The 25,811-nt window shown below is 29.9% G+C and overlaps 1 protein-coding gene across 1 annotated transcript in view; it reads left to right on the top strand.

The window, feature by feature from the left end:
• Positions 1-892: 892 nt before the first annotated feature.
• Positions 893-25,811, top strand: part of LOC114125048 (death-associated protein kinase related-like) — a 53,118-nt gene continuing 28,199 nt past the window's right edge. The window contains exon 1 of the mRNA XM_027988523.2: positions 893-1,673. Within this exon, the coding sequence (XP_027844324.2) occupies positions 1,510-1,673 (164 nt within the window). The 5' untranslated portion in view covers positions 893-1,509. The remainder of the gene's footprint in view (positions 1,674-25,811) is intronic.

Below are 25,811 nucleotides of genomic sequence, written 5' to 3'. Positions count from 1 at the left end.
CCTATATTACTGTAAACCATTATACAATACATTAAAAAAATATTTATCAACATGAAACATCGTTAACCATTTTATTACCAAGAGACTTAATAGAAAAAAATTAAGTTGTGATATTATAGAAATTATATTATACTGATGAGGCAAATAACAATAAATTAAACTATTGATAAGCACGCCATCTTATTAATTCTTATTATTTGTTTTGAAAACAAAATACGTAATTTTGAGTTCTACATCAATAAGTATTAGTAGTAGTACAGTTTTATATACTATACTAATTATATTATTATAAATCATAAGTTATAATTCGCAATTATTCACTTGCAGTAATGCAGTGTCGCGCGGTGTTGAACTTTGTTTCAATCCGATAAGAGGTCTGAAATAGGTGTTACTTCTGAAGGGGAGAAAATATCAAAATGTATCAGTATAGTGGGCGGCCGGAGGGACATCAAGTGATCGAATGAGTGTTAAGTAACTATACGTAGTAAGTATGAGGGGGAATTTTTTTTTTTTTTTTTTACTGCAATCGCGGTGTGATGATAATATAATATTGTACTATTAAAAAGCCAAAAAATTACATCAGAATGTGGTTGTGAGGGGAGACCGGAGCAAGACCACATCAAGGGCGTGAATGAGTAAGGCGCATCTATGCGTAAGGGGGAAATTTTATTTTATTTTACTGCCGATAGCGTACAATAATTATGGCGCGACGATAATAATATTGTACCGTCCGCTTACGCGGTCGGCGAGCGGTGGCGGGGGTAACGAGGAAAAAACCGTTGCGGGCGCCAGCTGTGCGGCGGTCCCCCACTCCGCCGACGTCGCAACGCCACTGCTGGTAACACCGACACCGCGTGGTTCGCGGCGGACGTTTTCGAGCGACCGGCGCGAGGACCTCCGCTCCACGGAGCACAGACCAGTCGCGGCGGCCATTTGCGGATGCGTAGTCGGCGGTACCGGTTGTTCGTGTCGTGTGTGTGTGTACGTACGTGCGTGTGCAGTCCTCATCGAGTGCGACGCGAATATTCGTAATATTATTATTTGTTTTTTTTTTGTGTCGATATAAATTATATTATCGTTCGTTTTTGATAACGCGAAAGATTTTTGATTTCATTGCGCTGGTTAAATAATTGTGTTATACCGTCCGTTTTTCTCATCCGTACTACCTACTACCCGATCTTCGGTCGACGACAATCTATATCCGTTCGCTGTAATCACATCGTTATCGTAGTTGTGTTACCCCGTAAAGGTATATTATGCGATTCTCGAAATTTTATTTTTGTATTTCATTAAAATTGATAACGGAAAATAAAATTTACATTAACATTTGATAATTCCGCTTCGATTTGCGGCGGGTGTTACGCATATTTTTTTTTCGGTCAAAACCGCCGACGGAGTAGTGGTAATTTGTGTGCGAGTTATTTTTTTAAAAAATTTTTTTCTCATTTACCTCACGGGTGGCGTCACCCGCACCCGCATTGTGCGCGTTTCCCACAACCGTGTGCCGGCATGAAGGAGGTGGTGTCCGTTAACCCGTCGCCGCCGCCCCAGCCGCAGCTGATAAGGGCTAAACAACCAGGATACTTGGACCTGACGGCCGAACAGATAGACAGACTCATCAGCAAAGATCCCATTGACAAGGATTACGACGTAGAAACCGAACCTTTTGCCAGGTTAGATGTGAATTATATTTTAACCTAATACTCATTACTATTGTACATCGAAAAACATTTTTTGAGATTTTAAAAATAGTGCGTCGATGTCAACTGTTAGTCAACTCTATGTGTGAATCTTATATCATATTAATATTATAGTAATGAATATTTCCAACTAAAAAACCTCCGTATAAGGCCTTTATAGTATTACAATAGTCTATAATATTATATAGGTTCTTTTGTACCTTCCTACCTATCGCCGTCGATTGGGTGAGAAACCGTTTTTTTTGCACACGTGCGTCCCTACACATATCAAAATCCAATAACAATAATAGGTAACTGTCGTTTCCGGCGACTTGGAATGATTTACTGCTATGTGACCAGATATACCACAATCTATACCGGACCGGCTCATTTTATAATATTTTTCGGTGTGAATTACGCGTTGTTTCATGGTGTGGGGTACTTTTTCAGTGATATAATATCTGCATCACATACATAATATATAGCCTTGAACGTAACGTTCCTTTTGTAAGATTAATGCGAATTTGTTTTTTTTACTATTCTAATATCGCGTGAGTGGATTCGAAACACACGCATATACTACACCTATGTGCGTTTTAGTGGTAGGTACTATACATGTTTGTAATAAAATTGATGAGGTTTAGCCCATTCATTCTGTTGTACCGTATATATATACACCTATTGCAACGCTACAACTGCTGTTGTACGTTATGCTTATGACTCATACTGATTTACTCATGCACTGGTCCGGCAGGTACAGTGCGGCGGCGGTGTGTCTTTATCGCGTTTGGGATAATAATATAATAGTGTAGGTATTACTACTACCTTCGGTGTTATGTATGTAGGAGGGGAGAAAAAAAACGGTTATTTTGACGATGAAACGTTGCACATTTTATCGTCGTATGCGTGCTCTACCTACACGTCTTGGGGTGGTTAATTAAAACCTCAGAATTCGAATTTCATATAAATAAATATGTAGGTACAAACTCCGGTATGCACAATACTTAAACATACACACATACGTATATTTTATATATATTATATAAATACGGGTAATATATTTTTGAATTCAATTTATGTTAAACTTGTTTGTTTTTTTCCGTCGGCATTTATATTTTATTTCATTGTATGCCTTGTTGTATACGACGTTATGTTATGTGTGTATTGGTATATCAAGCGGCCCCCTATAATTGGTTCTCGTAAATCTTCTTCGGAATTTTTATATAACCGCCATTACAAAAAATGAATAAAAGGGTGGGTGGCCGGCGTGTGATCGTGAAACAGTTTGTATATAATAATAGTATAATACATAATTTATGATTTGGTGTTATGAGTTCCGAATTAAATGTCTAATTCGATTGGTATTCCTTATTGTTTTCAAGTGCTCTTGTAGGTTTAAAACGATTATAGCATGTGATTGACCCGTGAGTAGTAAGCATTTTAGAATAAATTGTAGAATTCGACATACTTAGTAGTATTTACTGCAAATCGAACAGCAGGTTCATACTTACCAATAATAATATCTATGTTTTACATATTATAAAATAAAATGTCGTATTTTATTTTAATATACCTAATAATGATGCATATTAGACAATTTTATTAGAGTTCAAACTTCAAATTTATAAAACTGAAATTATTTTAAATTAGGTATTATTCATTTGTATTTTATTGGGCGGCATAAATGCATAATTTATACTAGGTAAGTACAATAATATCAGAAATATTTATTGTAATAGGTAACAATATATTAGGTGATATTACTATATTAGGTATATAAAGTTTACAATAACAAATGTAACATTGTATTCATAGTGTACGATATGTAGTTTGAAAAAACAAAATAAACCAATTAGTTTATTTTAAGCTATTATTTTATTTGACGTTAGCATAATAAATGCATTTGTATAGTGTCATGACTTTGGGTTAAAATTTGTCTTAATACAGTCATTGTTCTGGTTATTTTGTATTATCACGATTTTGAACTTTTTGAATGGATACTTATTTAAATGATATTTGAATAAAATTTACATTTTGTGTATTTATACTTGAATTTTCATCACGATTTTTCAATTATTTTCTATATTCATAAAATATATTCACTACTATGCTTCTAAAGCATTCCTACTTTTTACGTAAAATAATTAATTAGTTGTTCGTGTTAACTAAATTATTTAAAGATAATGTAATATACACGAGTGTTCTATTGTTCAATTAGCTTTCATATTTTAAAAATGAGGTGGAAGCATATAAAAATCTTAAATAGGTATTTATAAATATATAGATTATAGATATACCTATGTATCTTATTTAACTATTAAACTTTATTTATCAATAAATTGACTTCTATGTATAATAATAGTTAATAATATAGTAAATACTATCTGAATGCCATTTCGACATCATTTGAAGTTTTTTTAATTTGTTTGCGAGTTCATAAAATGTTTTTTATTTCATGAATAGTAACAATCGATGTTTAAATGGTAATTAGTTTATTAGTTTTGCATTAAAACAAGTTATTGACTAACCACTAACGCATAGACTAACGCTGATTGCAAGTGCACTATTAACCAAGAGTACTACAAGTTGTAACTAGATGGTAGCTATAATAGATGCGTATTATAGTTATATTGGTTTTGTTTTTCAAAATAATTCTGCTTGCCTTCTAGTTGGAAACCATGAACTGCTGTAAAATCTGCAGTTTATAGGTAATTTTTATTAAATATTGTTCGTTATCCACACGGGAATTTAAACAACTTACTATACGTTCAGTGTGTTTAGATGTTGGTCGTTTATAAGGTAGTACTTTAAATACATGCATTATATACGAGTTTCGTCGTTTTATTTTATTTCATGTATCTATTTTTGCCTCCCCAAGAATTATACTATTAATGATTATCCTATTATTTAACGCATCCATATTCGTGTTATAAAAACATTTGTTTTCACTCTGTACGAGGTATTGTATACACATAATATTGTATAGGTATCACACACGAAGAGTAGACGAGTATTTTTTTTTCCAAACAATAATGGTATCGATTGGATTCGTGCGGCGTGCATCTTGCGTCGCGTAACGTCCGTCCTTGGCAAGGTCGCCGCTGTGCACACCGAGTTAGAGGAGGACACCCCGGCGCGGGCGCACTCCGCCACCGATGCCGTTCGATCCCCCCCGTCAGACGCCGCCACAGCAGCTATATAGCCGCATTGCATATTATTTTCTGCCAACTCTTCGTGTCGCCGTTGGTGGGAGAGATGTGTACGACGGAATGCCATCCGTCGTCGTGTGTATTTATTTGTACGTGGCTGCTCGTATATTTGTACCGTGTGTGTGTGCGTGTTTCCTACGCGCAGATCGACTTAGCAACATGAGGAATGCGGTCCGCTCGGTGAAAGCACACGCGCCGCGCGTATATATTATTATTATATGCACCGCGGAGACAAAAAAAAAGGGAAGAAAAAACTGGATGCTATATAACGACTTCGTTTCACCATCTTTGAACCCTCCTCCTATCACTGCTCCGCGAATCCGTCCTTAGGCATTCGCGAATTATTATAAGTACCTACTCTTGTGTATCTATATATACATATGTATACCTATATAGGTTGCCACATCAGTTTTTGTTAACCTATTATTTTTCCATCTTAAATTATTTAACTTGAATATCATCATCATCATTTGTGTGGTTTTCGAGACCACCGTGGCGCCATCCATATAGAGGATTGCTTATACACTTAACTATGAACCGTGAATTCAACGACGACAAGCCTTGTGGACAGATCATACTACTCGCGTGAAATTTGTGAACTTACATATCACATTCATATTATCTACTAAAAACATTGCAATTTATATCGCAGTGATCGGAATGAGTTCCAAAACAAATGTAACAAATGTTATGCAATTATTGTGGCGTCATGTGTTAAACATTTAATTAGTTGCCTTATAACACATTATTATTGTATAAAAGGTATCTATAGCGCGTTGTCGGTGCTATTATATTATACACGCTTACATTATTGTATTATTATATTTGGTCTCAAAGTTGCATAATTCGCATTCTTTGTCAACAACATAATACGATCTATCGCGTTTTTGGAAGATTCCCAATTCTGATCGTGTCTTTGATTAAATAAAAACGTCTCACTGCCTCCGTTGCAATTGACAATACTAAAATCAGTGTGACTTTCTAAACTCTCTTCCGACCGCATTCTGTTTTCTTTTTTTATTAATTTCTATGTGTTAACGAATTTTGTAGCCGCAGGGTCTTCCTTTTATTGATCTTGTAAATAAAATGCAAACATTTTTTCAAATTAATTTCAAAATTATATTTAGCAATGTTATTAATTGTTTGTTTCAGTAGAAAATTGAGTAATAAAATATAAACAATTAATACCTATTAAATACTATTTGTCTTCATACATTTAAGAAATACCTAGCTATAGGTAGGCACATACCTATTATATTGTTCTTTTAGGAGTTATATTTATATTAAAAAGTGAAACATGGAAAAGCAGAATTATTCATACATAAATAAATAGATGATAAATATGATCTCATCGTTTTAATAATTATTATCGTATTTAAACACTTCTCACTCTTTGTTAGTTAAACTCTGCAGGGGTTAAACTTCCATAACTTGAACTTGATATAACTTGTCAGTTAGATATTTACTCAAGTAATAAAATACTCCTAGTATTATCATCATATTATGAAAAAATTCATATTTTATAAATTCTTTTGCCACCAACTGTGTTCTAGAGATCAGCTAGTAGTATCGCCGGATACAACAGTAACTACCACTTATAGTATTTTAGGATATCTGTTGCTGGTAAATTTCCTTGGTATTTTCGTTCAAAATAAACTGTACTTTTATGCCTAACAAAATGTTATCGTAAAATTATGTATAAGCCCGCGGTGTACTTAAATAATGCAGAAACCCGCTTTCAAAAACAAAAACTTCCGGTCAACAATTTAGGCCGCCGGCCAACACAGTTAGTCAGGACATCAAACAGTAACCTGTGTAGCAGCGTGCACTTTTATCTTGCAGTTTAAACTCGTTTTTTATGCTGATAACTGATAATTATATAAAATTTCCTTTGATATACTTATATTTTACCTCGTGTTTTACATATTGCAAACATTATAATATCTATAACGATAATAACTATCAATTTTGAATGTGTGCCTGCAGTATGCGTTTTAGTGTGTATACCAGCAAATCCAGTGATGTTGTATAGGCAATTCATTCATAACCTTGTTGACTCCCCCTCACGGCATTTCCGGTAAACGGAAATTCAGCAGATGTTCGCTTGGAACTTTTTTTAACCAATGACTCTCATCCCCATGTACATATACTAACTTATCATTATACAAATCGTTACAAGACGAATAGAAAAAGAACAATATATGTAAAACAATATATTTTTATTGAAGTTGCGGCTTATCATCGTCGAAATGCCGAGTTTTTCTTCTATGACCTAGAATAATTGAATAATATAACGTTCGTATAAAATATATTTTTTAGTTAATGAACATTTATGTTCTCCATAATATGTATGTTGCGATTATATTAAGTATATACTGTTGTATACGTATAATTTACTCCTAAGTAAAATATATTAGTACTTACATTTTATTCCATAAATTCCCAGAAATGGTAAATTATAACATTATTGTACAAGTACAATATTAAAATATATTGTAGGTATATTGTTTAAATTTATTAATTAGTCGTCCATGGTGTAATATTGTTTCTGTAATCATTGTTGCAATATTTTTAACGTTTAGATAACGGATATATTATTACATATACTCAATTTTAGTGTCCCAGTTTTATGCATTTATTTTTATCATTTTATGTACACTAGTTTTTCCACGCAAATCAGTCGCGTCCCCGTTAAATTGATACGGTTGACGACAGATGATAAATCCATTTTGGATCTGTATCTAATTAGACAATAAGATGCGGCTAAAGGAAACCCGGCGTAATCTGTGTATATTTGAGTAACGCGGTATTGTGGTCGAATAAGGTCATTTTTGTTATCAATTAATTGTATAGAATTAACAAGAATATTAACAATAATTTTGACTATAACAATCAAGTATAGTATATTATAATACTTATACGATTTGTGTAAGTTACGTTATTAACTGTTTAATTCATAAAAATTAAATGTGCTGCTTAAATAACTAATATTATTCCCTAAAATAATCTATGCATTTTTACATTGATAACCAAGCATAGAAAAATCTCTGAAAAGCAAACATTTACGATTTTTAAAGCTGGTGAGGCTTAATTCACATTTACTTAGAAATATTATTAGTTATTCTGATTTAAATACTATTCTGTTGTGAGTTTTAGCTTAGTTTATATTTAAAAATAATTAGTTTACCAATATGAAAATTCTGTCTTTTAAACAAAACGTAAAAATGTATTAACGATGAACGTAATATTTATTTGTATATAGTATTTTTCTATGTATTTTCTTATATATATATATAGGTACAAGGTACTACAACAATTAAGTAATTAAGTACTTATGTAATTTGTTTATGGAATTTACTTTGGATAATTATCTAGAGATTATTCTAAAAACTGTTAAGTTTTTATCGTTCCACATTTTTATGTATATCTGTAAAGTTTGTTCATAGTTATTACCTATCTATAATTGTTATTAAACCAATTAACTAGAATGATTGGAAATGAGGGCGTTATATATTAATTTAAATCTATATGTATCAAATATGTATTATGTGTAAAGGTACGGTTTATACTTTATAGTTTATAGTGATCAATTCATAATATAATGTTCTTCAAATGACGTTTAATTTTCAATCACAATACTGTGTGAATTATTATATAATTTTTGTTGTTTTAATATAATTTAAATTTCAACGAATACTACAAGCTACCACGAGCTCTTTTGATGGTAATTATCTAAAATATCTATTGAAATACCTATTGCATGAAAATTACATTTACCTATTTAGATATGTAAATAAATATGCATGTAAAAGGTACCTATATAGAGTTGAAGGTGTTCACAAAATAAAATTGTGTTGAAACTTGTAGTGTTGGTCCTAATCTGTCCATTACCATCTGTAGGTATTATTAATTACGTTTTATTCGTCCTACGTATTTTCTAACTGTTAAAATAGCCCCGAGAAGGATTGTTTTGCTGTATTGTCTAAAACCGTTTATCTATTGATCCTCGCAGTTACGTTACTGAGATATAGGTATAGGTATGCGTATATAGTGAAATAAAATATTTTTCGTCTTTTAATTTTTTAGAACAAGTTTTGGTTTCATAGTTAAGAGTTTTTATCCTTTTCTCATTCCAACGACTTTGCATTATATAGGTATATATGTTCGCTCATGTTTATATCACTGTTTAAACTTACCGATTAACAATCATTATCTGATCATTTGTCTGATAATTGTGTGTGCGTCCGCGTGGAAACGAATACCGTTCGGTGGCTTGTCGAATTGCCATTCGCTTGTAGTCCTTTTGTTTGGCAACGGTGATAGCAATTAAGAACACCCAAGAATAATGTATCTTTTGTAACATGCTCGTGATACCGGAATAGTTTATATTTTTTTAAAATAAAGATAGAGGGTCGAATACTATTGTAATAATTCCAAAAAAAAAAAAAAATACCAATTTATAGGTACATAGATTATTAAAAACTAGACATTATATTTTGATGTTTTTGTGAGAGTCAGTTTTTATTAATTACAAATCAATTACTACTATTAAGTCACTATTAAATTTTTACGATATTCATTTCACATTAGTGTTGAAAATATTTAAATTTTATTTTTTATTCGGAGGAAAATAAATTAATATACCTACTTAATTTAATGGGTAATTTAATTTCAAGAGGAGTATTAAATGAACGTTTTTCTTAATAAAATACCTTAAGCAGGTGTTACTCGTAGTTTATATTCTACATATCGAAATTAAAAATATATAGATACTATAAATAGTTTATAAAACAAAAACTATGTATCTATCTTATGATATCATTTAGTAGAGTTAGTCATGCAAAACATTTTTAGGTAAAACAATCAAATTGAAATTAAAAATAATAATTCAAATTCAAAACCAAGTGATTATTAGATTTAATGTTTACATGTATAGATAGTGTGTATATTATAGTGTATCATGTGCAGTATATTAGGTAAATTTAATTTTTTTTACTTACACATGTTAAACTGTGTTTAAAAACAGTTAAAATCCCATGTGCCTTCTCCCCGCTATCGTTGATGGACGGTAGAAAAATTCGTGAATCGTGCCAAGGAATCCAGTGTATTTTCGACCGTGACGGTCATTATCCCACACCTCTTAGATAAGTATACGTATAAAGAGAAGAGGTCACTGGAGAACTGTTCCTTATTCTACGAACTTGTAGTTCTCCGCCTACGCAACTAGTGTCCGTACACCTTTCCGTACAAGTACTGTAATAATTGTGAATGACAAATATTTAACCTATTGTTTATATATAGGTATTTAGTGCTAATATACAGTGTTGTAACGTGCATACGGTGATCATATTTTAGGTATAAAGCGTAGATAATAATAGAAAAATAAAAAAAAAAAATTTATTATTTTGTATCTATACTTTCATTTGTAAACCAAATAGTATAACGTCAATGTCAATTGTGTTAGTGGTTATAATAAAATTAAATAATACAATTAATATTATGATTCATTAAGTGTCAGTATTTAAATATTAATGGTATACTATTATTATATTTATCTACCCTGTCTTTTTTCACTAATGTATTGAATTTAATAATATATCATAATAATGATTTAATTAAAATCAAAGTAGATATTAAATATAATGTTTTCGATACTAGATAATCGTGTGTAAATGTGTAATGTGTCTATAATTACCGAGTTTCTTAACACAAAACTTTGATTAGTCAATTTTAATTATACAACTCGTCTTTATTCAAGTCTTAGTGCGCCAATGTTTTCTTTTTTATATATGGTTATTAAACTAGAAATATTTAACTAATAAACTGATGTAATGAGGGCAAATGATGTTCATTGAAACTATTGAAAGAGTCATGACTTTTAATAACCTTGAATATTATAGAGAAATTTTATAAAGTATTAATTTGTTATACAATAAGTACTTGACGTCATCGTGTTGCATGTTTATACACGATGTATATAAATACATTTTTAATGCTCTGACAAAATTGGATTAAGCAGTAGTTAGTAGTTACGTTTTAAAATCCGCTTATACCACATATAAATAATTCGTGTTGTTCAAATTGACAGTTATAGTTGTAGTAGTAGTAGACAGTTTTGTAATAATAGTAATAATACATAATAGTTGTGAACTGTGTTAAACACGCGTGTCGACAAATCCGTCTAAACTTATTTGTTTTAACCGTCCAAAACGACATTATTCTCTTCTCTTAGTTTTAAACTTTTAAGTATACTATAGTTACCTAGGTCATAGATATATTGTTTTTGGAAACATTTCGGTAAAATAACTGTGTCTTATTCTAAATCTTTTCTTTTTTTTTTTTAATTTAAAATTAAACGATTGTGGATAACTTTTCAAGTGACGCGACATAGGTAATTGTAATTTGTAATATTGTAATAGATATTTAGATTATTTTAACACAATTTACATACAATTTATATCTGTTAATTTGTTGAAGGAAATGAAAACATAAATTTAAGGTTTTTACCATAAGTAAAAGTCTAAATTGCTTTATTTGTAACTTTTATTTATTTGTTTATTAATTAATTTAGTTTCCTAAATTTTCATCATATGTAACCCACGAATTTTATTATGCGATTAATATTGTGTCGTGACGCCTTAAGGAATTTATCATTAAATAATAATATACTATCTTGAATAGAAAAATGAATTAGGTACTTGGAAATATATGTAACAATTTTAATTCTTTGTTCTGGTAAATCAGGTTTTTATAAGTCCTTGAAATTAACTTAAATGAGATGGTATATAATAGTATGGGTACGTATATCTTGTTGGTAAATATTGATAAAATATATCTACCAATATTGGAAATATTAAAATCCATATATTATGACTATGTATTTAGTATTTAGCAGCAAGTTTAAATTTTAAAATAATATTTCAAATTTCAAATTTATTTAACACCGAGCGATTTGGAATTGTATACCTAATAATTGGTTGTATTTACGGGTTAATAGATATTTTTACTTCCCACAGATTGTCACATAAATCGTTTTGGACCTTACCACCTACCGTAACTATTATTATTAGTGTAGTAACGGTGAGTCGGTGGTCACCTGCTGATTACAAGAAGAACCAAGGGGAACGTTATGATTATAATAACCGATGACCTCCATATACGGTTTGTGTAACCCGAATACATACATATTCGGGTTACAAACTGTGTGGTCAAAGATGTACCGACGCAAATTATGTTTTTTTCTCCAATAGTCCACCACTTTAACCACCACTACCCGTCTATCCATTCAACGGGTAAAAAACCCGTATAACCTGGGTGTTTAAAACACACGACCAAAATAATAATAATAATAAAAGATATTAATTTACCTAACCGGTTTTTATGTGCCGAAGACCTCCTATACTATATAGGATTATAGACGTATCGCTTCGTCAATGCTAACCCATCAAAGCTGTAACAGATATAATAAAATATAGGAACTCGTGATCTTGCGTCTCCACAATATCGCCATAATAAATCTGACTATAATATTATATTATTCATGTATACGTTCTAGTCTTAGAACAATATGAAAAATATAAATATGGTGTAACATTACCTATACATATTACATATTATATAGTAAATAGGTAATACTACCTAGGCATTATATAGTAGGTATTACTAGTACCTAGGCAATATTTATCACGTATGAAACAAAATTTAATTTATTCGGATCGCTATTAGATAATTAATGATGTGAAAAGAAATCATCGCACAGATGTGCGGAATGAGTCACAATAGACTGAGATATGCTGAACTTAATTTCGTATTCTCAACATTCACTGCGCGGGTCTTTTGAAAATCGTTTCGCATTCAGTTAGGTACCGCCTCAGGTCTAGTGGTTGCCAAAAAAAAAAAAATGCATGAAAAATCAGTTGACATACATTTGTTGTTGGGACATGTGGTATAACATATAAAATTTAAAACTCGTAATCACCGGAAATTCATGCTCAAGTCATTTTACATGAGAAAATGCAAAACTGTAACTTATAATTCATAGATAGTTCTCCCACATACTTACTTATTCCTAACCACCATTATGTAATTTTTAGTACTTACGTATTTTTGTCTTTGATATGAATACTTGATTTTTGTTTAATTTAAAGTGGGTTGAATATATAAGCATATATATTTATTCTTTTATTTAGCTTAACTAAAAATAAACTTTCTCTTAGTAGATGTACTTTTATAATTTTATATGTAATTATATGTATATATATATATGTATAGGTATTATAATGAAAAACCTCTAATCATGAATGAAAACTAGCTAATGTATTTATATTTATATTTATTGATAAGTAACAATCTAATAAATATTTAGGAAAATATTTAGTACCTACTTAAAGCATTTATCTCTAAAAGAAAAAACCATACACCGACACAATATGAACATATGATACGGTTTACCTATATCAACCGTTATAAGTTTCAAATTAATAGTTAATGGATTTTACATTAAGTAAAATAATTATCAACTATTCCATTAATAATATATTATTGGGAATTTATATTGATGAATTTCGACTCGTTTTCACGAGTACTTGTGTCTATCATTAATTTGTGTAACCGGTTCAATACACTGAAACATAAAAGAAAAATATCAAAAACATAATGATTTGCAATTAGCTCGTATAAAAACAGTCAACTAAACGTTTAAAATGAAAATCATAGTTTGAAAACTGGATAATCTGCATTTCTCTTAATACAGAATTTATAGATACGATTAATACCAATAATTATTTGTATGTATTGCTCATTTCGTTTTCTAACCTAACTTATCCAAGTATTACATGTTAGAACTATTATATTATATTATTATTATCGCTATGTTAAATCTTCAAAAACCTGTAAACTCTTTTGAGAACCACAGGTGATTTTTGCCACAAAAATTTACAACGCATATTATCATACTTGATAGTTCTGCTATTATAATATTGTACACAACAATGTTATACGTAAAAATAATATCAATAATTTAATAACGGTCTACCATTGAACAGAACGATCGTTTTGTTACCTTTAATGTTATACAGAATTAATAATAAACGTGTGTCGTAATAATTAGAAATCGCTATCGGAAATAAAAGTATGGTTAAATATTCTTCATCATCGTCGTTACGGAATAATCGCATGTATAATGTCGTGGCCGCGTGACATGGTCGGCCAATCTCGAGTGGTTCTGCAGTCTTCTTCGTTGTTACTTACACATAATACATATTATAATCGGGATATTACCTATGACGTATTTTTTTCGTTATCGCCCAATGACCATTCTGTACCTTAAAAAATCTGTAAATTATTTTTCTTTGTTGCTGGGTTCAATTAATAAACAGTATTTCATAACGTATGCTGCATAATTATGTTTGTATGACAATTATAATACATATTAATAATATGTGGTATATGTATCATCATCTGGTAGGTACTGCAAATGGTATGTGCTGTATTGGGGTAAATCTGATGGGCTTATACCATTATCTACTTTGCACTTGGATCCGTTTCTTGAGAAGAGACTCCGTTATAAGTCGTGGATGTGTGCAAGTTGAGCTATAGGTGCATAGTATAAATTGTATGGTCGTAGGGTCAATGGGTGGGAGGGAGGAGGGAATTAAGAGAAGAGAAAAACTTACTATCGTGTATAGCTAATTTCAGTCACGGCGTAGTGTTATGTATGTATATATGCTGCCAGTTCGAAGTGATTTATGTATCGCTTGTGTGTGGACCGGACGTGGTAACAATGGTGCATGAGAAAAAAAATCATAATGTAGAGGAATATACCACGTGATTATGACGACAACGACTGTACCGTTTCTGCAATAAGAGTAGGGGGAGACGCTCCAGATTTACTTTTTTTGATATACTCTACCGTAAGATATATTATGGACTTGTATGCTATTATAAAAAGTAAGTAAGCTTCTATGTTTACTGCTTACTATGATGTTATTAAATTAAATTATTTGAGTTATTACGAAATTGAGGTATTAATGTAAACGCTAATCTCCATAATTGTAAATAAATAGAAATAAAAGGGTTTTCTACTACTTACCTATATATCATATTATATTACATAGGAATCTTATATGGTATTAATTGATTTTTGTATAATTTTAGAAACTTGTTTTTAAATTATTTTACCACGTTTCTAAACAATTTTTTATGGAATAGGTACAAAAATTGAATCGTATCAATTACCTATCATAACAATTGTGCGTGAAACACAAAAACTAATTATTTTTTTTAACGTTTTAAATTAAAACAATATTAGTTTTGTTATTATTTATTTATAAAATAATTTAAGCTTAAAGAAGTATCAAGTTAGAAATAAGTAAAAGCAGTGTGATAGTTTGGACTCTTAAAGTATAGTTGTGTACGATAAACATAAATTAACAAATTTATAGAATAACAACTTTTTTTTTAACGCATTAAATTTTGCTACCACTCTATCGACCTCTTTCGGTCAATGTTTATTAAAATTGTTGCCTTCAATATGCAAAAACAATAGTAGTGACCTTGGTGATAAAGGCTATATCATGTTTTAAATAGGTAACGTCTGTTTGGTCTAAAATACATAATTTACTTGGTAGCAGTGGGCTACTAAATCATGATTAATGATTTATTTGTTGTTATGAAGGTGTTTGTTTTGGGATATTTTGTATACAATTTACATGCATTGTGTTCAAAGTGAAATTATGCGAATTGAACATCGTTTTAATTGTAAAGTATCACAAACTAAACGAAGCTGCTTAGACTGAATTCTTGTATCCTTTTCTGCTGACTATAAACCTAAGGGCATTGGTAATCAACCTCTTAAAAAACTTTGCAGCGCTATATGCGTGTTCACCCAGCTAATATATCATATTATATTAGATATATTAGTTATATACATATTATGGTACCAACTATTTTTTTCGGCAGTTAAGAATCGTGATAGACTCAGATACTTCTGATTAACCATAAAATGTGGGTCATTTGCTACAGCCCTTGAGGCACAGATTAAAATTCGCTATAGATGTATACTGGAAATGAAATCCTTTCTCGTTAAATTTCGACTATGAAATTCATATATTCTCACCTTTCATGTCATTAACCAATAACCTTACTTTTAGGTTATTGGAAATTGTTTCACATTCGTTTTTAGTCGATTAAAATTTGTTTTGGTAATATATTTTTATTACTAGAAAAACACGAGTTTGTATTTATACTTATTAGTAAAACAGAGAGTATAACTTTGGTTCCGTTTACTTTTCTTTGATAAATAAAGTAATTTTAACCTTTAATCATATTAATATCAACATAATATAATATATTAAGTAATTATACTTTCCCTAAAATATGATGTTATGAGGTATCTATTATATTTTTGTGTAATTGTATCGAATTGTATGTTATTTGTATTATACACTCATAACATAATATTTCAAGCATATAGTAGATAGTAAGTACTCGGTAATATAGTATACTAAGTAAAAATATATTTGACAGTTTTTTTATCTAGAATTTAATTAGTATAATATTATCTGTAATACTTAAATACTTATACTATGATCTTCTTGATTTTAGTTTGTATTTACTATTACGGGTAATGATAGTATAACTTAATGTTAAAATTTACTAGTTATTCATATACCAATAAATTAAGTCTGGTTATCAAATTTTCTCTCTGTTTCACGTCATTTTTAGTGTATAAATATATAATTTTATTTGTTTTTGGGAGAGTTTTACACGTTAAAAATGATCAAGTTCATTGAATGCTGTAGTTACCAGTTACCACTCTCTTTTCTGTGGGTCAGCATACGTTTTATCTAAAACCTATTGTTATTTAGCAAACCAGTTTTTAGCGATTGCCATATTTAACGATTTATTGTAGTTATCTGATTCATAAATTCGAAGTTTCAACGTGGGTATGCTATAGGCTGATGAATCTGTACTTACCAAATGGCGCTGTAATGAATGCTATTTTTTTTTTTTAACAAGTGATTACTTTCAAAGACGACTATTTAGTTATTTTAAAAATAATTTACGAATTGATAAATTCTACACTACCGGCGATGTACACGTAAACCAGTATAGTATGGTTCTTCATTCATTAGTGGTGAAATTCATCCATTTTTATCATACGATGTGTTTTTATAACGTTATTACACCTTGTTAGTCAACCAAACTAATCGCTACCAAAGAAACTATTTTAATTAATATATAATATTATCAACGTGTAATAATAAAATATAGTACTGAATATGTAGTACCAATATATTATACATAATCTGTTTAGAAAATTGTTTGCCAATGACAATCATCGCAGATGCAGTTTGTGTATATATATAATTTGAGTAAAACGACTCATGAATGTCTTAAAATTTGATGAAATTCATTATTTTTACTTTAAACAATTAGGTGTGTTATATTCATCACTTTACAAAATTTTCCAGTAAGCGTGCGTTTAACAAAATATTAATTATTTCAATTAATGTTTATGTCTCGTTAATTAAAAAGAATTTGGACGATAAACAAATGAAATTATAGAACTACACTACCCTGATCTGTTGTCCTATAGCCTTTTGTCAAAAAAAATACTTGTTTTCATTATAGAAGACGAAATTTATACTTGTATTTATAGTCCATATTATATACGAATATAATAAATATATTTATATTTACCATATAATCCCTTTTTTTATTTTGCCGTAGCAGTGGTTTGAATAATGTCATTTTAATTGCCTCAAAACTAAAGTATAGTATCGATATCGTGCCAAGATTCCATAATGTATTAATCTTTTATTTTAGTTTTTAAAATAAGTACATATTTTTAGTTGTTTTTAGTTTGATATACATCAATCCTCTTTTTTGTATGTAGTCATAACCATAACTTCAAAACGATAAGGTTTATTTCTAGACGTGTAAATATATATTCATTTTCTCTTTACATATCACAATAATATTGTTCGTACGTTATACGGTTATAAAGTCTATCTTGTTAGTCATACACACACATATATCATGTACACAATACGTATGCATTATATAAACGTCTTATGACAACGGTCGTTGTCGGCAGAAACTAACAAACCTCCCGCAGGGACTCCGCCGGTCTATTCTAGTCACAGTCTGGTCGTAGCTGCAGGGGGTAGCCGCACCGCCTAAAGGGATGCTGCGGAATTCCGTTGTTAAACGTTAAGGATTTTTCTGAAAAATAAGGGATTCGATTTTATACGTGTATATTATAGGAACACGCCGACCGCCTATATTATATAACCACCCACGGGGCAATCGGCAGTCAGCCTACGGAAAATAGTTAAAATACACACGAGTACACGACACGACACACCACACTGCGATGCGACTGCTATAGAGCCATCCTTCTTTCCAGATAATACGTTTTGTTTCTCGACGCAGTCGGTACTCATGTTTAGTCTGTTTTGTCCTTTTCTACGTAAAAATTTAGAACGGAATAAATCATTGACGACAACAATCAACGTTTGTTGACTTGATTTTTTTTTCATAAATAGGTTCTACAGATTGGTAAATTTGGTCGTGTATTTAAACCATTAAACCACATTAGTATATTTGAAACCCCACAAAATGTATTGTTGGTTTTAATTTTATGATTTTTATGATGTTTCATTGTTAGTTTAAATTTACGTTTAATTTGATTTTTTTATTAAGGTGAAACAATCGACTTATTTGCTTTATGTGTGTTATAAATTATAAGATTACCACCTGCATGTGTAATCTAGACACTTAAGTAGGTAGTATAGTATTATCAATCTTATTTCTTATCATCACATTATATTCTGTATCATATTGATTAATGTTCTATTATTCACCAGAGATCTAAATTATTTTATAATACGTATATACATAATATATAGTATATTATACATTATACATATATTCGCGATAATGTAGGCAGTCATATATTTTTATCGGAATCGACCTATACGTACAAGTATTTTTTTTATATTTTAGCAAGATGATAGATTATTTTGTATGCTTGAGAAATAATATCTTTTTGTAGGAATTATAATATTAATCTGCAATTTAAGTCAAAAACATTTTACGAAAAATACAAAGTTTATTAAAATATTCGCTTTCCTTTATTATCTATATCGTATAGATTAGAGACTATAGACCTTAAATTACATAAATTTAAGTATCGTCTTTTATGAAATCCGATTCTTCGATTATAAAAGAATCTTTTTAAGACATTTAAACTTAAACATCTGATAAAAATACAAATTAACGAAGAATGAGGACCTAATTATAATATGCCAGGTATATTATATTATTTATATGTACGCGTAATTGATACAGGATTTGTTAAATTAATTGTATACGCGCTTGTAATTATATACTTAAATTTTAACGTGAGAAATAGAGTAGTGAGCCTACCTAATGTTAGTGTAACTACTTAAAGTTATATAATTTATAGTAATTAACCTCAAAAAATATATTCATAATATTCAAGAATATTTTTTTTGCTTACAATAAACCTATTAACAATAAGGCATTAGGTTTTATATATTTTATTTTCTATTGTGTTATGTCGGTCATTTCGTTGTTTGTTTATATTATACTCTTACCTCGGCATTTCTTAGTGTCGAAAATATATCTTCAGGAGGTTAAAAAAGGTACCCATATTCCCACGTTATTTTTTAGTTAAAAATTGTCACTTTATAGTCTTTCTATACTGATATTCGTAAATAGATGTTCACTATATCTATATAGTCGTTTTACATAATTTTAGTCTATTTCAATTTAAGATTTATCTAATTTTTTTCAAACTGTCAAGTTCGAGGGACAGCGAGAAAATTCAACGATTTTACGTATAATAGGTACATATATACTATATTCATACAATATATACTGTATCACATTAATACCTATACAGGTACAACGAATGCCTCACGGGAGATGCCTGCTGGAATCCATAATTCTTTTGTGTGTTCGCCAACAGCCCCGGCGGATAGTTATATATGACGACATAATAATATCACTTTATGTGTGGCTCACAGTATTTTGTTGGTACCCTAATAACACAGCAGTATATAATGATTACTCAGCGGCAACGACCTTGCCAAGGTGGTTCTATCGCATAACGAATTCATATGCGCTCCTAGCATTAAAGCGTTTTTTTCATGTTTTTTTTTTTTTACTATTATTATTATTATACCTATGTTTTGGGTATATTGTTACGTATTACTATTATTTTGATGTATATCACAAAAGTATTTATATATTAATAATATAATAGTATAATTTTTGAGAAGTTAAAGAAATTGAGAGTTATTTCATGTAAATATAATAATATATACTATTATACTCCATAATACGATCGTATCAAAACCTATAACTCTGAAAGAAATACGTTTCTAAAACATTTAAACAAATTTAACATCTTTTCAATTTAGAATACTTTAATGTAACTATAATATTCGCATTCAAATTTAATTTGCAAGTAGAGTAAATAAATATCATTGTACAGGTTATAGGTACCTAAAGTGAATATGGTGTATGTATAATGTGTATACCTATTGTATATGTGCATTCATAAGAAACACTGACAAAATGTACAATATGTATTTTAGTGTAATCGAAGTGTGTTCACCTCAACCAACGGTATTTATTATAATCCTAGGTTCTGTTTTCTGCTACGAAAAATGTGTACTCTCATTAAAAAAATTCTAATGCATTTTTTATTACTTTTAATTTTCTGCATTCCCTATAGACGCGTCAATATACCCGTGACCCGCAAAATTGAGATGAATGCCGGCCCTGAACTATTGCCCTTAGCAATGTGTGTCCGGTTTAGTTGCAGTGTACATTTATTTTTTTCTTTCCTCATTTGACAAGAGTCAACTCACAGGTATATGATCCATAAAGAATATATATGTATGTGTATAAGTTTGTGTGATTATAATAATGCATCGACTAGACCATAAATCGTTGGTAATTTTCACAGATGTTATAACCATGCAGACAAGAAATTAAAAAAAAAAAAAAATAGAATAACTTGAAACAATCTACTCAAAGTTAATGTGTCATTAATTTAATATAATATATGTTTAGTAATCTAAAATAGTTCATTATTAATCAATGTTTTTAGTTCAAATAGAAAATATTTTCACCTACACACATTATTACCACTGTGGTTTTGATTGTACCTATATAAATTATACACGTTCATTAATAAATGAATTCAATTTTTCAATCTTACTTATAGTTTATTTCTTATACTTTGTTTTGATTTGTAAAATCTGCGTTGAATGAATTTACATTGAAATCTGAGTGTATTGAGTGTAATTTGTAATATCGATATTTCTTCATTTACTTAATTAAATTTAATGCTCATTATTTTTTTCAGTATTAAAGTATCTGTTCTTTAAGACAGTATTACAGTATTGAATCTATTAATGTATTGAGCATAAGTTTAATGTTGATGTGTGAATTCTAGTGTTAGCACATTTTGCCGAACTTTTATGGTTTGAATCGCAATGATATTTCTGTTCTGCAAACACTATATAGATATATATTTTATGTATATAAGATTATGTTGAAGCCATCGGAATATATTAATGTCATTGAATTCTGACACCATAAAAGAATCCATAGTAATAATGTTTACAAAAATGGAAGTAGCCAAAGGAAGTTAAAATTTATGGTAAAACAACAAAATGTGTTTATTTTGCGAGTTTTCATCAAGTTGCAGCAGATGTCATTAAATATTTGCGTACTACCATCACCCGAAAACCCTACGATACCATTCTCCCTATTGTAAAGGCCCTACACACACATATATATATTTTCAACCTGAGGGCACAGATTAATATTTTCTCTACTACTTATTATTGTTCTCTTATATATTAATAACAGGTTGGTGGCATGTAACCGATACCCACAAATTTGTAGTTTTTCAATGTATTATATTTTATATTAGTAGGTACTTATATGTATTTTATAATAATTGTGTTAGAGCAATTAATTTCGAAACGGCTTCCCGGCGAGTCGACCCAGATTTTTGTTATTCACATACTTCGTGTATGCACTAATATTATGTTTATGGGTATGCGGAGAGGGCTGCTGCAAACATTATCTCGTTCTACTGATACAGGTTGGCAATACATCGTGACTACTGTATTTTTTTCGACCCCGGGCAGTACGTCACCCACTTGTGTAAAATACCAATACACAAATCATAATAACCGTCTATTCATTTGAATTATAATAATAATAATAACAAAGTCGATGTCTACTATAGATTACTGAAAAAACTCAATTATATAATACATCATTAAGATAATTAGAGATACCTTACATTTTATTATTTGTTTTCAATTAAAATGACCCCTTTAAAAAAAGGAAATGGATACCTACTAGATAATTTATAATTTATAAGCCTCTTTAGTCCGGTATTACCATTTGATTACAAATAAGTATCTAATAAATACATAATAAGTTAATGATCAATAAAACATTTTTTCACTAGATATACATTATAATATGTTATGGGTAGTTCTTGCATTTTTTAAATTACATTTTGATGAACTAGGTTATCTGTAATTTGAATTAAGAACTATTTTTAAAGTATAATCAGTGACGTAGCCAGGGGGTTAACGGGTTATGCCCCCCCCTCCCTCCTAAATATCTCTTGTATTGTACAACATACAAGCATTTTAAGACATAAGTATTTATTTGTTTATAATGAAAATTTAACCCTCCCCCCCAAAAAAAAACAGTAATAATAATAATAATAATCTTCTGGCTACGCCACTGAGTAATAACCACGGGATGTAATAGATGTAATAGTTAAATAATATCTTCGTCGTTATACTACCAATTCTTAACTACTAAAAATAAAAATAGATACCTCCTGCTCACCATCGATTTATTTTGGATAAGAAATTATATTATAAAAATGTATCCCTCCATGTTTGCCACATGAATTACTTCCGAATGTCACGTAAACATTATAGAATTCTTTACTTAATCACTTTTAGACGCTGCAATAGTACCTATAGTATGTTATATAGGTACTCCCACTTATTCATACATTCCTGTATTTCCTATGCAATTGCAGTTGTTACTAATCGCTCCAAAGGGTCACACGTGTCCTAATTTGTCTATACATATCGTGTATGCGTTTTTTTAAAAATAATCCATATTTTTTTAGATATATATACCTATATATACGAGCATTCTAATATTTATGTATTGTTTTGTTTGTTACAGGTAACTAAAATTGTTCAAAATATCAGTTACGTGTTAAGTTTTACAAGTAGTGTACTACTTCGACGAGTGAGTACAATCATATTAAATAGTATAATATTATAATCCTGTATAAACGGTGAACACCTGGAAACGGCAAACAAAGTAAGATAACATTTACAGGGGTCGTTGACACTCGTAAAACATTATAAATTATGTATTGTATTATCATACATATAATATGTTACCCATATATTTAATGGTATTCCAGGTTATAATAAACATGTCTTTTTGTCAAAATTTAGTTTACTCTTGCTAAAAACAATACACTTTAAATCATAATTTGTTCGGAAATTTGACCGATAAATAGGCATTGTCAACTATTAATGTGCGTAACTGTTTTAAAAATTATTCATTGAGTTAAAATCCATCTATATATTAAATTACATACTTCAAATGCCTTGTTAACAATTGAGATAATATTTCGTAATAGAACCTATTATAAAGTGATAATGAAATCTTTAAATCAATTTATTTTTATTTAATATCACTCGGCATTTAAGATAAAACAAATTAACATTTAAATGTTTTGTTTTATTGCTGTAGCTTTACACGATTAAGTAATAAATTATGTTAAATCTGACGATCGTGGTGATTAAATTACATAAATGAAATAATATATCATACGACGAAGAGCTGTATACCTACTTATAACAGAGTAATCTACATAGTTTTTAAATCGAATAAACAGAAGTTAAAAGTGATACAAAAACGATCGAGTTATTCATGATGTGGCCCTCGTTTAATCTAGACACTGCCTATTTATTCGAATGTGGTGTCTATAAACTATGTATGGCGTATGTTGTATGAATAGTTTAGTTGTATTAAGACTGTTTGGATGTATGACATTTATCCATATCAGTTTTTAATAAATATTATTTCCTTCTAAATAATTTCCTATGCGTAAACAAAATAAATAAACATATTTACGCGTTGTTTGTCGAATGAGCAATGAGAGTGCAAGTCGAATGAAAAGAGACAATAATATAATAATATAATACCGATGATGCCGATGACTTGTCAGAGTAGGGGAGAGCTACCGCAGCGAAGCTGCAATGGAGATTTATCACTTCGTCGTTTGACCGCGTTGCGCTCTTCGTGTCCGGATGTGTATACCTACCTATAATATTACGTACGTTTGTGTGTGCCACTTTGCGGGAAACATTGATAATAATTTCGGGTCCCGTTTCGGGCGCTCAGTGAAGGAGAAGTACTAGCTGCGGATTGGCTTCCGGCGGCGGTTATAATAATATTATATCGTGTGGCCCTAATCTGCAGTGCCGCTAACGGTATAAACGGCCCATTGTAGTGTATAAAATAATATATAGTGTTTCTGTACAACCATCCCGATCGACAGTCCATTTCCGCATCCCGTTTATAGTCATATATGATGAATGATGATATTACATAGATATTATATGCCTTCTATTATAGTCTTATCCAGAGTCTTACCCGCTTGTTCTGGGCGTGAACGCCGTCGCACCCAAAGTTGAAAAACCTGTAAATCTTCGCGCGCACCCGGCTAATTTTATAGTTCATTTTTAAATTTTTTTTTTATAGGCGAATTTGTAAAACATTTCGTTATTACTTATCACGAAAGAAATGTATAGGCATAGGTTAAATATATTTAATCTATAATGTAGTTGTACAATAATTTTTAATAAACATTCATATCTCGGTCGACGTAGTACACGACTTTTATTGCATACTTAATATATATACTCGTATCATATGGACATTGTTTATAATATTCTTTCGTAAAATTAATATGATATTTCTATTTTTTAATTATTTGGTTTATATAATATTATTACTCATGTTTTTTTCGTACGGTTTAGACTTTATTGTTTTTCAATGTGTGTGCAGCATAATTTTATTGTGAAATTTCTGATTATTCAATCTATATACTATTCCATTGTCATCGTTAATTCGATAAATAGTGATAATTATATAGTTATAATGCATAAAATATACACAATGTATTCCTCACGTATACGTTTTAGCCTTTTCTATCAGTACATACATATATGAACATGTATGTACAAGTGTACAATTGCTGTGACATCGACATAACTGAATAATTAAACTGTAATTGAATCCCTCTTTGAATCTTATCCGTGAGAAAAAAATAACAATGCGTGGGTATAAAATAACTTGATTTAAGTAGAAATACAAAAAATTATATATACATATTACATACCTATTTATGTATATACACGCATTTTGTAATTAAAAACTTATTTCGATTTTTAATTTCCTTTAATATTTTTAACTAAGTGTTTAGACAGATCTGCAGATAAATCGTTATCATTGTACTATGTATACGTGTCTTCTTTTGCGTTTTGTTTTTGTAAGTTAAACTTCAGTGGCCCTGCTAATTATCTTATGCGTGTTATTCTGTGTTAATAAATTTATATAAAACTGAGATTTTCATTCCGATCGTGTATTATTAATGTCACGATATAGTGTTGTTTCTATTGAGAATTTTCAAATCGAGTACTAGGTATTATATCAGATGAACGCACCAAGGAAAATTTTGACCTAGTATATATTATAAATATATACTGAAACTATATGGTAGCTCTTTCTATAGTTTATTAAGACTATATTATGGTAG

The sequence above is a fragment of the Aphis gossypii genome, chromosome 2, assembly GCF_020184175.1.
Source record: "Aphis gossypii isolate Hap1 chromosome 2, ASM2018417v2, whole genome shotgun sequence".
In the NCBI taxonomy this organism is placed as follows: domain Eukaryota; kingdom Metazoa; phylum Arthropoda; class Insecta; order Hemiptera; family Aphididae; genus Aphis; species Aphis gossypii.
This window is presented reverse-complemented; position numbering and strand designations above follow the sequence as displayed.